Here is a 14426-nt window from a genome sequence, read left to right as displayed (position 1 = left end):
GCTAGCTAGGCTATTCTTTCTCCTTGTCATCCTTAATGTTGCAAGTTCTCTGAGCTGTGTTGAACATCAGCATCCATTTCTAGGAGCAGACACTTCTGACATTGAGCTGGCTGGTGAACAGCTTAAGCGATAACTTTTGTGGGCACATGCACTGCGGCTCAGATCTAAGAGATGTTCTGTGGGCAACTGCCTGTTTATTTGCTTTTCTAGACACGCGATTGAGCCACACTGTACATCCTGTGCTTATGAAATCCCAGCAGGGTTGTATCACTGTACCTACCACTAGAATGTGTGATTTACACCACCTACAAACTGCAACATCTCAAGATAAACCTGCTCCTTATAATGAAGATCCAGATAACTGCGCTTCTCACTACCTACAATGCTTTTTAAGGTCACTGAGTTTTAAAATAGCTGGGATTTTAAAGGACACACTGTGAGATGTTTTTTTGTAAGACAGGCTGATCTGAGAGGGAGTCTCTTTGTCCCCTTGTCCCTCTCTCACATGCTTGTGCTAAGCACATAAGAAACTCAGGATTGCTTCTACATTAAAGTGTGCAGGTATTTTGTTTTCTCATCTTTCTCCAAACCAGCGAGGTGGGAAGCAGTTGCCAAATGAGAAGCATATTAATTAGCTAGTGCTGTGCCCAAAGGAATGAGCTTAGGGGAAACCGAGAGCCCAGGCTGAGCTGGAGAAAGTTTGGTCTGGACTGGTCAAACAAGCTGTTGAAATCTTTGGCCTGGTTATCACAGCTTGCATCTCATGCTCCCTGCTCATGCCTGCCCTCCTCCTCCAAAGCTGGGCTGCTCGAGCACTGCTGGCCAGCAGCTCCTGTCCTGCAGTACCATTGGTGGGACAACTCTCCAGGCCAAAAGACCTCCTCCCCACCCACACACAGGGCCTGAGCCTTAAAGATTCCATGGACTGGTGCTAGGCTCCTTGTCTTTCCTCCTCTTTCCACACAAAGCAAGACTGAGAGGGCAGGGGAACCCTATGGACTCCCAAGATGAAGCTGCTGAGATCCACTAAGCACTGCCAAGTGGCTCTGTCCACATACACGCATGCTGGTGAATCCAAGTTGCAGGTGGTCCAGTCCCCCAGTTAACAAGTGAGAGTAAACTGGATTTCCTGCATGATCAGCCTTCCATTTTCAAAGGTCACTAATGATTCTGAGCACCCAGCTGGAGTGACCTGGCAGGGTATATGCTTGGAACATGGGTGAGGCCCAACACCTATGGAAATCACATCCTTCAAAGATGCCTCCAGCTGTGATTCTCCAAATTGTCTCTGAAGTGACAGGCCTGATTGAGAACCCTTTTGACAACCTCAGCTGAGTTTAAATCAAAAGTCAAAGTACTGATTTGCATAGCAAACACAAAAATTTAAATGGTGCAAACCTGGGATTTAAATTTTTCTACCTCAGCTCTGGAAGTTCTTATATTTGTTACAGTGAGGTCGGACAGTGAGGTCTAGTTCCCTGAGGTGGTGAATGCCTTCAGTTTCCAATAAAGTCAATAGGAATTGTTCACACTCTATGTGAAGTACAAACTTTTACAAGCAAGAAGAAAATTCAATGCATAAACAATACTAAGAAAACATTTAGGCTTACTATCTTTTCTTCCACCAGCTACTCACATGAAGTTCAAGCTATTGTTTTTGATTTGAATAGTATTTCTGGCCTTTTGAACTGCAGATCATTTATAATTTAAGAAAATAAAATCAATGGTTATTTGTTTTATAATGTACTGCTGTCAGTGATGGAAAGGACTACAATGGGTTCTGTGATTATTAATTCTTCAAAATAATATACCTGCTCCAGTATCCAATTAATCTGGTTATTAATCAAAGTGCCTTCATTGTAAATTATTAAAAGAGACTAGACATGGCAGATTATTGTGTGCTATATTTTTAGATTTTCCAGTTTGATTCAAAACACACTAAAAGAGGGGCCCCATAAAATAACCATCTAGAGACAGTCCATGGCAAACATCCAGAAGCTATTCTTAATGGAATGGAGTTAGCATGAGCTGAGACGATTCTTTAGCCTTGGGAGAAAAAAAAAAAAAAAAAAGAGAGAGTTGTTTTTAGGAAGAGATTTCCAAAGGGGTTATGAGTTGCTCTTTGCAAACAATACAGAGGATTTCCAGTATGCATTGTGCTTTTGCCGAGAACTGTGTGTACAAGGGAGCCAAAGTCCTCCTGTATCTAATGAGGAGGGGGAAATCATGACGGGGAAAGTCCCTTAATGACAGGAGACAATAGCTGTTTGTACAGTGACACGTATAGAAAACTTTGTCACTAAGGAATCTCTCGAAACCTGATTTGACTTATGTGAGACATCATTCATTGAATTAGCATAAGCAGTGAAGCGCACATGTGGGCGAGAAATCTGAAATCTTATTCATGGGATTACTGAAAAGTTATTTTTTCCCGTAATTTAGAAGACAGCAGAGGTACAGAGCTAACTTAATAAAAAAGATGTGGGCTTTGGAATCTCAACAATCTTTAAATCAATGTAGCATTTGTCCCGAAGTTAGACTGACATGTTATTCTAAACACAGAGGAAGTCGAAACAGACAGAAGTCTTGATGTAAAAGGATTAGTTTTCAAATTTGGTCTCCTAATGGACAATCAGACCCGCGCCCTGAAGGGGTAATGTTGCTACATGAATCCAAAATTGGGGTCTTCTTTTTTTGTAGTACGAAAACGCCGGAGCACACGCCGCAGCCCCGTGTTGAGATACCGGCTGTCCCCGTGCCCACACGCTGCCGCCTGTGGCTCGCTCAGCTGGCTGGGACTCCGCCAGACTCCACTGTTTCTGTTTGCTAAACAAACGCATCTTACGCACTTCAGCTGCACATGAAAACAAAATTATGAAACAGGGTTTTTAATGTAAAACCGACTTCTAAAAAAAAATAATGTTAACAATTCCACGTAAGGAACGTAAGAGGTCCTCCTAAGGGCTGTGCCTCCAAACCGCAGCCCCCTGTTCTTTTTATTCACCGTTTGACAAAGAGGTCTTTCCGGCCTGTCCCGGTCCCCAGCCCCACTGACCCTCAGCCCCGGCACCGCCGCGGTGTCTCCGGGCCGCACACGTGCCGGGCCCGCGGGCAGCACGAGGCGCACGGCCCCACGCGGCTGCCCGCGGGGGTGCGGGGAGAAGGCGGTGGCGGCCAGGGGGCGATCCCCGAGCGCTACCGGCGGCCCCGCCCCGCCCCTCCCTCCGCTTCCCGAATGGTTCCTCCCCCTCGGCCCCTCCTCGCGCCGGCGGGGGCGGGACGCGCGAGCGGGCTGAGGGAATCCCTCGGTTTCCCCAGAGCGCGTTCTGCTCTCGCGAGAGTCCGGCGCCAGCCGGCATGCGGAGAGCAGGGCAAGTCTCGCGAGAGCTGCGCCGTTCCCACGCCCGGGCTGTTGTGTCTGAGGGGAGAAGCCCGGGCGCTGAGTGGGCGGTGCGCACCGCCTCCCCCTCCCGCCCCGCGCGTGTCTCGCGGGCCCGCGCACGCGCGCTCTGGGCCGCGGGGAGGGGGGCGCTCTCGCGAGAGTAGGAGTTTTGGCGAGAGTTTGTGGAAGATGGCGCCTGTTGTGACAGGGTGAGTGCGGGGCGTTCGCGGCGCCCGCCGGAGCCGCCGCCGCCCGGGGCTGCCTGGGTGAGGCCGCGCCGCGCCCGCCCGCTCGCTCCTCGACCGCCGCTCGAGGGCACGGGGGACTGCCCTCCGGACGGCCCGCGGGCGGGCCCTGCGGCGCAAACCTCGTGGGGCTGGGGTCCCGCCGGGTGGGCGCACGGAGGAGGCGCCCCGGGTGCCGGCCCGGCAGCGGCCGCGCTCTCCGGCCGCCCCGCGGCGCGGGAGTCCCGGCGGGTCTGGGCGCTCACTTTGCTTTCCTTCTCTCCGGCACGGACACGCCGGTCGGGACTCCGTGCAGGGTCAGTGCTCATCCCGGCTGCTTCGGAGCGGGTCCCGCTCCGAGGGCTCCCAGGGGAGCGGCGGAGCCCAGCTAGAAGGGCACCTGGGGCTGGCACGGGCTGTTCTCCCTTCTCGGTCGCCCTGGCTCGTCCCGCTGTAGGCGGGGGTCCTCCAGGCTCCCCCGGCTACGGACGGGGAGCGCTCGGACAAAGGCTTTTGCTGCTGTGGTTGGAAGTTGAGCGCGGGGCCCCATCGCCCCTCGCACGGCGGGCCGGCCGGGGCCCGGCCCGGCGCTGTCACTTGGCGGCGGAGCGCTCCCGGTCGCGCCGAGCGCGGGCGGACTCTCCGCCCCTGCTAGCAGGACACCCGTTCCGTCAGGTTGCGCGACCGATGTTCTCTTTCTCTCCTCTCTGCACACCATTCCCAGGGCTTTGTTGAGTTTTAGCTGCCTTCCTTCAAATGCTGCGGTGCAGGGAAGGGTAGCAGCTTCTCTACGCCACTAAGCCACGCTGGATCATAATGAATGGTAGTCTCCATCCCTTTCAACCACACTGGGAAATACTTAATCATGGCTAGCCAGCTGCAGCATGTGTCACTGTAATAAGTGACACCCTCTTTGCCACCTACAGCTGATGAATAATAACAGACCCACTGCTGGTATACAGTACGCAATCACACCTGCAGTGTCACATTGCACGTTGCCATCCTTGCCACATCTTGATTGCTGCTGCTTATTTCAAGTGCCGTATCCTTAATTCTGGACTGCGCAGAGCAAGTGTGACCTTCCTGTATGTGTTGAGGGAAGAGACAGTCGGGAGAAGAACAGGCTGTTTCTGTACTCCACCTGTTTGTTCCAAATGACATTTTGTCTTGTTAAAGTACTTCTAGGTCTTTCTAAAACGTGGACCTTATTTTAAGATTTCAGTGTGTCTGTGACCTTCTGTCTTCCCTGTGGGATTACATTGTCTACAGCATTGGCTCTGTGGTTAGAGAGCAACAGCCTGCTTGGGGGTGGGGTGGAGTTGGTGGTTGATGCTTTTGTTCTTGTGGAGAAGGTAGCATTATGGTATTTTGTTGTTTTGATTTGCTGCAATAGTGTTTCCAATTCCTCACTCTTGTTTGTGGAAAAAATAAATTGAAGCTTTTGCTTGATTTCAGTCCTGATGAAGGTATCTTGTGGCTGATACACAATTCTACAATTAAATGTTCTTTAGGGAAGCTAATCTTGTTTGTTATGATTCCTGGAGTGTACTAGTTTAGAGGTTGGACTTGAAAGAAGGGAACAAATGCTTTTAAAGTTGGCTATAACTATCAGCCTGTGCTCCAGTTAGTAAGTTTTTCCACGTTTCTATGAGTTTACTCATCTGAATATTTGGGTTCCATTTCCTTTTGTTTATTGATTATTACAGGATTGTCAGAAGTGTTGTCATGTTTGCAACATTAGTTTTATCCTTTTCAGAAGTCTGTTAAAATGTTGACAAAACAACTGTGGATTATTTTAAAAACAGTGATCAAATAATCAGAGCAGTAGAAAAAATACCATTTTAACGAGAGTGAAATAGCTGTTTGTAGTTTAGGATTTTATGCTAAATTTATTGTTTAAACCTATAAGTCAAATAATTCTCTGGAAAAATAATTTTGTTTTCTTATTGTTAAATACTTCCAGTGTAGGTAAAATGAAATATGCTAACTTTTGTTAATGTTCTAGTTATATTGCATGAAGGAGCCTGATTTTTTTTAAATTTTTTTTTTATTAAATTACCTGTTTTTGGAGTGTCACTCTGATGCTGAGTTGTCTGTGTGTATTAGGATTAAAAATTGATGATTCTCCAGTAGCTGATTTTTTTTTTTTTTTCCCCAAATGGTTAGTATACGGAGTTTTCTTTCTGGGTTGTTCTTTAAAAACGTATTGGACGGGGGGAAAAAAGTGTTTGAAATTAAAAAGCAATAGCTGAAGTATGCAAATCCTGCATTGTGTTTGAATGGGCATCACATTGGACCTCAAACTTCGAGGTAAAACTTATGGCTCTTTGACAGTCAGTGTTACCAGAATGAAAAAGGTTATTTTTTTTTCCTTGTGAAAACTATATGCCTAAGCTTAAGTTATGATACATAAGTTTATGCAGTGTTGGAATGGAATAGTAGGATTTTTCTGCAGCAGTTTCGGGGGGCAGTCAGAGTATGTTCCTGCTTTGTTATTGGCAGCACGTGGCACACTGTGCTACTGCCTCACATGGAGCATTTTGATTAAACTCGTGCATATGTACAGTGTGACAAGCTAAACTGCACAGTGTCAGAACCAGATACAGTGAGAAAGTAAACAGAAACATCAGACAAGTAGCTTAAAAGGAATTACTATTCACAACTGCTGTTTAAAAGAAGTGGGTAATTTATGGCTGGGATTATAGGATAGTATTTTTGGGGTTTTGTGGAGTATTTTTGGTTTTGGTTGTGAACAATTTAGGGAAGTATAATTTTAAGATTACAAAATTAATGAAAATGCTTTCTTTTTTGAGTGTAAACCACTTGTTTTTAAATAATTGTTACACTGGAAAATACCTGTAGGCATCCATTAGCTTGATAATTGCTCTGCTAGGTCTAATAAAACCATATGACAGAGAAAACCTGTAGTGCCATGAACTTAATTTTGTATTTTTACAGCGACATAAAGTGACATAAAGTATGCAATGGTGTTTTCTTAGGAGCCTGGGAGAACCTGATCTTTAAAATACTAGAATCCACAGATTCTAACAGAATAACAGATGGAAATCATAAATAGTAGGCATTGTCTTAAGTACGCGATTACCAGTTAAAACCTCTGTAATAGCAGTATACAATGTGGATTATTTTTCAAACTGGTTGAGATGCCTTGGAAAAAACAAAAATACTTTGAGTAGGCTTATTGCTGGTATGATGCTGGTTTTCCATAGACACTGCACAGTAGAAAATTGTTTTAGTCACATTTCTAAGTAACAAGCTGTTCAAGTTCCATGTCTGAATTAGTCATCCTGGAGTTCAGTGGTTATGAGGGGTTTCCTGACCCAGAATGCTTAATGATTTAAGGGTGAGGGAAGACTCATGAAATCTGTGATGGCACAGGAGAATGTTCAGCATCAGTGCCATGAATTTTAGTGTAGTAGTGTGGATGTGACAGCCATCTGGTCAGTGTGTTTCTTTGTTTTTAATGAGAGATATGAAAAACTTGTAGAAGGTCTTTGAAAGAGGGTGCTGCTTCATGGAGCTCTCCCAACCCCAAGAGCAAGAGAAAAGAAGTTCAGAGGTGAAAATATAACAGTTCACCAGAACTTTAACCTCATCTACATCCTGATTAGTAATTTTAGAATGAGGATCTTGAGTGGTGAGGGTCCTGAAGTAGAGAGTGAAGTGGATGCTGCTCAAGAAGTGAGATGGGGAGGGACTTGTGTGATCTGGCTGTAGGCTAAAAGTGTTGAGAGACAAATGTTCATAAGGATCAATTCTGGATCTTGAAAGATGAAGATTGCTTCACTATCTCAGGTGTGAACTTCTGTGGTCTCATGATAAAATTTCAGCTACTACAAGGATATTTTAGTGATGTGATGGGCATTGCTAAGATTTCAACAGCAGGTTATTTCTAGGACCTACAGAGAATAAGCTAGATTTGAGAGCTAATGCTTAGTTAAGTTCAGGACTTGCAGTAGTGGAAAGGAGACTGAAGCAGTGGTGGAATGAATAAGACCTGTGTGTTGCCTGTTCTGGGGCTGAGCTGATCGTGGGGCATCAGTGTGGGGAAAGAGAGACTCAAGCTAGGGTGTTGACTTGGACAAGCACAGGAGATAGGGAGTACAAAGAATATTTCTGATTGATGGCAGGGAATTCATAGTTGAATCTGAATCCTGGCCCTGGATAGAATGAAGACAAATGGAAAGGGATGCAAGACCAATGCCTAGGAAGTGATTCATAAAATAGTAAAGGTGAATGAGGTGGCTCCTTCAGGAGGATACACTGAAAGAACAGAGTGGTAAGGGATGAGTCATGACACCCAGAGAATGAGGGAGAGTTATTTCTGCAAAAGAAGCATTGCTGGTAGTCTTGGGTGATTGACAGGTCAAGGAAGATAACAAATCCCTATTGATACTGAGCCTCATCATAGGGTTAGGCTGCAAGAGAAGTTAGAATGCTTTCGGAGACGTTTAGGGAGTGGAAACAGGATGATGTAGACTATAGGACTAGAATTCATGGATGGGTTCTTCAGGCTACAGTTTTTACTGTCACTGAAGGTTTAAACAGTGCTTATTAAGACTTGAGTAGTAGTATAACTACAGCTATTGTGTTGTGTATATGCACCTGATGAGTATTAAAGATTGGGAAAAACTTGTTGAGAATCAAATGAGTAGATGGTTTTGTATGACTAACATTTAAATTGTTATCAAGGAGCAAGAGCTGTCAGACTATTGGGAAATCCTCGTGAACAATATATTCTTGAAGAAGTCTTCTGAAATACTGGCAAATACTCTTTTTAACCTTTTAACCTTCTGCTTTCAGTAGAAGCAATTTTATGGAGTTAAGATCCTAATTTGGATTTTATTTGCTCTTGCTTATTCACTGTGTTAAGTAGCTTTTTGTTTATTCACTGTGTTAAGTAGCTCTTTGTTGTTTGACTTATTCTGGTTGATACAGAGCACAAAGAAAGTTTGAAAATAATCTTTCTATAGCTTGATTTCTCCAGAAATAATCTGTAGACTGTTGTATTTGGCATAGTATGTGTGTGCTTGCTACAGCCAATTAAAAGGCAATATCCTTTGCTGATGTCTCTTTGCAAAAATAGTTCTCTTTTAAGTATTGTTCCGTACTATGAATTGCATAATGATCATGGGCTTGTGAATGAGAGGTTTTTTTTTCCTTTGACTTGCTAATTTCTATTTTGCAGTAGCAATTTATTTTAGCACTATTTTTCATTATTTTGAACTCCAATTTCTGTGTTTAAAAAGCTGTGAAAAGAGTAAGTAGCCTGTAGGTGTGTATAAAGTCTCTCTAAAAGACTGTGGTGCCTTCACAGGTAAAAATTTTGAGGAAAGGAGTTATAGTTGTTAGTTCATTGTTGGTGAAGATTACAGTTATAGTGCAATGCATACCTGTTCTGTGCTATGTTTGGTTTTAGATAAACTTGGAAAGATAGGTTGTCATTTGAATTTTTAAAATACGTATTTAATACAAACGAGTATTCTCTTACACAGTTCATTAGAATCTCTCTTGGGATGAAGAATGTAGTTTATGCACAGTTTCAGGACATCAGTTTTCTGTGTTCATAGTACTTGCAACCCTAAATTCTTTGGATGTTAATTGCAAGCACATTATTAACTGAACTATGTGGCACTAATGTGCTGAAATATTGCCTTCCAAGAGCATTTCACAAGGAAGGTGTGTTTTAATTGGTTTTGTTTTTTTTTAATTTGTTATTTCAATGTTTCTAAAAATTGAGCAATTGTGTATGCTGGCTTTTATAGTATTACTTATTTTCTTCTTTATGTTTAGGTGAAAAAGAGAAAAAAGTAAATGTCACTAGCTGTATTATCAGGTGAAATCTTAATTCTGTTGACAAAAGTCGATATGCCTTTTAAGGGTATAGTATTTCAAGGCAGTTTTATAGTTATAAATTAATTCTTGATCTTAGTGAACTTCCATTATTTTTATGTGGAAATGCTTATAGCATTGTAATGTCATACACTTCATCCTTACCTTTAACATAATTGCATTAATTATCAATTCAGATGATATGTAGTAAGGAAATAATAGAGAATTATGGTTATCTTTTGTAACGTAAAAATTCAGAAAAGGAAACAGCCAATACATTTCATTGAAGAAGAAATTATTAATTGAAGCAGTCTTGGAAAAGTCAGGGCTAAACTTAGAGTTTCTCATTTCCTGGGGTTCTACTTATGTGGTGTTCTTTACTCATATTTTGCATATCTATTTTGTGGTTGCTGCCTTTTACAAAAAAAATGAAGTAACCTTTACAACCTGAGGAAATTCTTTTGTCACCTTTGCTATGTCACATCACAGCCATTTTTTCAGAGCCTATTTATACTGTTAAAAATAATTTCATTTTCTAAAAAATAATTCATGCTCTTCAACTGCACTTTAGTTATCCAGATGGTGGCATATGGCCCTCTATCTTCATGGTCTTATGCTTGCAAATGTATAAACTACATATTTGTGGTGGTGAATTTTTTACCAAGAAAGAAAAGAACGTATGAGTTTCAGTATGTACAGTGTGAGAAGTCTCTTGATTGAGCTCACAGATTTCAATCCTTACAATAGACAGATGATTATTATATATATAATATATTCTAAAATTATGTCTTTATTAAAATTATATATAAAATATAAAATAAAGAGAGATTAAGGTAAACACAGATTTTTTTTTTAGTATTTTTAAAAGCTTGATGGATCTGTAAAATTTTATTATAATATATAATTGTTATCATGTTTTACTGTTTGATTAATAAGATTTTTTAATTAATGGCATGCTGCTGGGACATGATTTGTTCTCCCTAAAGCAGCCTGTACACTTCAGTCAACAGCACATGTCTTCAGGAAGCTTGCAAGGCTCTTTTTCGAGGATGTCTTTTTGTGTAGATAAGCCTTGAGACATTCGTGTTGAATTGAAATATGTATTTCCATCATTATTGAAACTGAGAGAGGCCCTGTGGAGTGATCTTGACTGTTTAGAAGCCTGGGCAATCACCAGATGTGAAATTTAACAAGGGCAAGTGCCAGGGATGGGGCAGCAGTGGATGTGCATAGGTTGGGAAATGATGGCTGGAACGGGCCCTGGGGGTCCTGGTTGGCAGAAAGTTGAACATCAGCCAGCAGTGCCCTGAGCGTGTCCTGGGGTGCATCAGGCACAGCATCTCCAGCAAGGCAGGGCAGGGGCTTGTCCCGCTCTGCTCTGAGCTGGGGCAGCCTCACCTTGTGTGCTGGGGGCAGTTCTGGGTACCACAATGTAAGAGAGATGTAGAGCTCTTAGAGAACATCTAGAGGAGCACTGTGAAGATGGTGAAAGGTCAAGAGGGGAAGTCATATGAGGAATGACTGAGATCAGTTGTCTTATTCAGTCTGGAGGAGACCAGGAGGAGACCTCATCACAGCCTAGAGCTTTCTCACAGGGGGAAGCAGAGGGGCAGGCACTGATCACTTCTCTGGTGACCAGTGACAGGACACAAGGAAATGGCCTGTATTTATGTCAGGAGAGGTTTAGGTTGGATATTAGGAAAAGGTTCCCCAGGGAAGTGGTCACAGCACCAAGCCTGACAGAGTTCAAGAAGCATCTGGACAATGCTTTCAAGGCACATGGTGTGTATCTTGGGATGTCCTGCACTGGGCCAGGAATTGGGCTTGATGATCCTGGTGGATCCCTTCCAGCTCAGGGTGTTCTATGAGTCTATGACTCTAAAGTTGTTTACATGTTTCACTTGGAAAACATGAAGACCTTATAGTGGTTGTGGTTATAACTTTTCTTCATTTGTTTCTTTTTTCAGGAGGAAGAGTTTATTATCTCCATGTTGTTGTACTGCATAACTAGCTTTTATGCAGTGGTATTTCATCAGTGCATTGAAAATCCAGAACACTTTCTCGAATAGGCAACAAGCTCTATTGGCAGCTAATAATTTTTAACAGCTTGGCGTGAGATCATACCTTGTTCTTAATTTAATTTTTCTACTTCTTGTAGGTTAGATTAAAGGTATATACTACAATGGATCCTAGTTGGTATTTTGGTTATTAATATAATTTCTTATAGCTATTTGATAGAGGAATTAATACTTTTATTTTTTCCTTTATGAGTACCGACAAATATAGACACTTTTTTTGAATGTTCCAGAAAAAATGTCTTTCTGCTTTTATTCTTGGTAACATTGCTTGGTCTGTAGGATGTTTCATCTGCACTTTGTTTTTTTCAAAGCCATACTTGTGGCATATTTTTAGTGTGTGGTGTTTTGGGAGATTACCAGGAAAAGTGGGTATCAAAATGAAACTTGATCAGGCTGCCGTGAAATTCAGAATTTTCCAAGCCTAAAGAGGGAATTGAATTGTGCAAAATACTAGTTCCTAATTTTTGCTGAACCATAGAAACTGCACGGAATAAAAGATACTCTTCAGAAAATATCCTGCTTCCTTTTCCTGGCAGCTCTTATTTTTACTCTGTAATGTAATTTTGTCTGGGAGCAGTGGCAAAGGATCTTGCAGGCAGTGTTTGCAAGTTGCAAATTGTGGATTAGGAACTACCAGTGTAGAAATAAGGTTAAAGTTGTTGGTTTAGCAGAAGAATTTGTGAAACTAAGCTTTTATCAGTTATGGATTACAAGGGAGGTTGTCTTGGTAAGGGGTGTTACTGCTTTCAGTGGTGATCTTACGTAAAGGGACCTTCAATATGAAGGTCTAGAGTCTTGGAGGTGCTTGTGCACACTCTGAGTTTATGCCATTGTGGAAGAGTTCTAAGGCCGGGCAGAATAAATAATAATTAGCCTTACTCAGTTATTGTTCTTCCAGCTGTCTTCATAAAAGCTCCTCATGTCCTGAATGTGAAAAAACAAGCACGAAACCCCAGTGACTTGCCAAGATCAAACAGATTCTGTGGAGAGGTGGAACTAGAATTACTATCTCCTGCCTCTGTTCTTGTATTTGGTGTAGTTATGGGCTGTTTGCTGGGTTTTGACAGGTGACATCATGTTGTCTCTCCCAACTGCGGCCGTGAAAGCTGGTCAGGAGAAATCAGACTTCCTTAGGTTTTTCATCTGCATAACAGAAAGATATGGTAAATAAGACTTGAGTGACTATTCATCATTAATGTGCTCTGGTTATAGTGGGTGGTATTAGAGTGGGCACTAGAGAGATGCTGCTCTTACATAATTGAGACAGATGCCATGGTTAGGGCACGACCAGTAGATAAATATGCCATGTAATAAAATGAGGTGGTGTTGCAGTGTGCTGTTGCCATGTCTTTATACTGCGGGAGAATTTATTCTGTATAGGTACTTATTTTCAAAATTGAAAATATTTCACTACTTTCCAAATCTGCTACCCAGCTCTGGTTTCAGTGGTGTGTGTCAGAATTCAAAAAAGAAAAGGCTTTGGTGAGACACTGCAGTTATTCTGCATGTGTGTGCTTCTTTTCCTGCTTCCTTTTGTAGTAGATATACATGACGACTAGTAAAATCCTCAATAATGTAATATCTTCCAGAAGTTATAAGGATATATCAGAACTATTTTGGATATGTCTTTTTGTCCAAGTATTTTTTTTGGCCAAATTCTTTTCTTCTACTATTCAGTACTTCTTTGTCAGCATTGAGTCCTGGGGTGTTATTGGTTTGGTGTAGTTTGTTGGAGGTTTGTTTGGTTTGGTTTGGTGATTGGTTTGGTTAGGGTTTTGTTTGTGTTTTTTTTTTTTTGTTTGTGTGTGGGGTTTGTGTTTGTTTTTTAAATTTTAATTCTGCATTCAATTTTTTTTTTCATTTACTATTACGTGGTTGATGTTGCTTTTGGTTTGTTTATGTGTGTGTTACAATTTTCTCACTAATGAGTCGTGGAGAGCAGTTAATCAAAATAAGTATTTTGGGATAAGGCTTCCTCTTTGAAAGAGGCTTGTAGCACTCTTGATGTATTGTGACAAATTGTTTTAGTCAGCACAGATGATACTGAGATGGAATTCTGATCACAATATAAAAGCTCGAGGGATCTTTGTGTAAGTATTAGAGTAACAAGAGTGCCTTCCTCTGTTAATTGTTTTGCTGTTGATTATGGAGGTAGCGTGTCTCCAAGTTTTTCTGTAAGAGTGATAGAAGAATGTGTTAAGTAGAGAGAAAAAAACAGGCAGTTCTCTAGAGCTAAAGCAGATTTGTAGCTCCAAGAGTCACTTAAAGCAGGAAAGGCATGAAAACCTATTCTGATAATCTGTTTTAATTAATAATATAGATGTTGGCTAGGCTCATGTTCAGTTTTGGTAATACAGTAAATAAGATTAGTGTTTCCAGTGCTTACGTTTAGATAGCAGCACTCTCAAAATACCAAGAACTGTGTTAAAACAAACGTGAGAACTATGCCAAAACAAACGTCAGAACTTTCTGCTTTTTTTTTTTTTTTGCAATGGGCAAAATACCTGTATTTCACAACAGTTAGCAAGCAAAACAAAAGAGTTGTTATGAAGCAATGTTTGAAAAAGGTTATACTGAGTTTTACTCCCAGTCAGCTTGTTGAAGTAATAAATTGTACTTCAGATGGTAGCAAAGGAAAAGTAGACCAGGCCTTGACAGTCAATTGTGATTGCTAAAGACTCCTAGAAAGTATAGGTCAACTCTTGTTACTGGATCCCTTGTACTATAAGGGTAGTGATCATTCTTTTTGACTTGCTGCATCTGCATGTGGCTTTTGAGACTGCAGTAAACAGAAGGTGACCTCAAGATATTCTCAAGGTACCTCTCAAGACAGAGTATGAAGCCAGTCCTTATGTGAGTGTTCCTTGAATGTAGCCTGAATTTCCATATGGA

General features: G+C 41.9%; 1 protein-coding gene across 3 annotated transcripts in view; it reads left to right on the top strand.

The window, feature by feature from the left end:
- Positions 1-14426, top strand: part of RBPJ (recombination signal binding protein for immunoglobulin kappa J region) — a 142720-nt gene that overhangs the window by 82858 nt on the left and 45436 nt on the right. Inside the window, exon 1 of one of the 3 annotated variants that reach the window (XM_030238790.2) lies at positions 3488-3591. The exons of the other annotated variants lie outside the window; for them this stretch is intronic. Within the exon in view, the coding sequence (XP_030094650.1) occupies positions 3572-3591 (20 nt within the window). The 5' untranslated portion in view covers positions 3488-3571. Of the gene's footprint in view, positions 1-3487; positions 3592-14426 lie in introns of those variants that run through there. 3 annotated transcript variants of the gene reach the window in all.

The sequence above is a fragment of the Serinus canaria genome, chromosome 4 (assembly GCF_022539315.1).
Source record: "Serinus canaria isolate serCan28SL12 chromosome 4, serCan2020, whole genome shotgun sequence".
Taxonomy (NCBI): domain Eukaryota; kingdom Metazoa; phylum Chordata; class Aves; order Passeriformes; family Fringillidae; genus Serinus; species Serinus canaria.
This window is presented reverse-complemented; position numbering and strand designations above follow the sequence as displayed.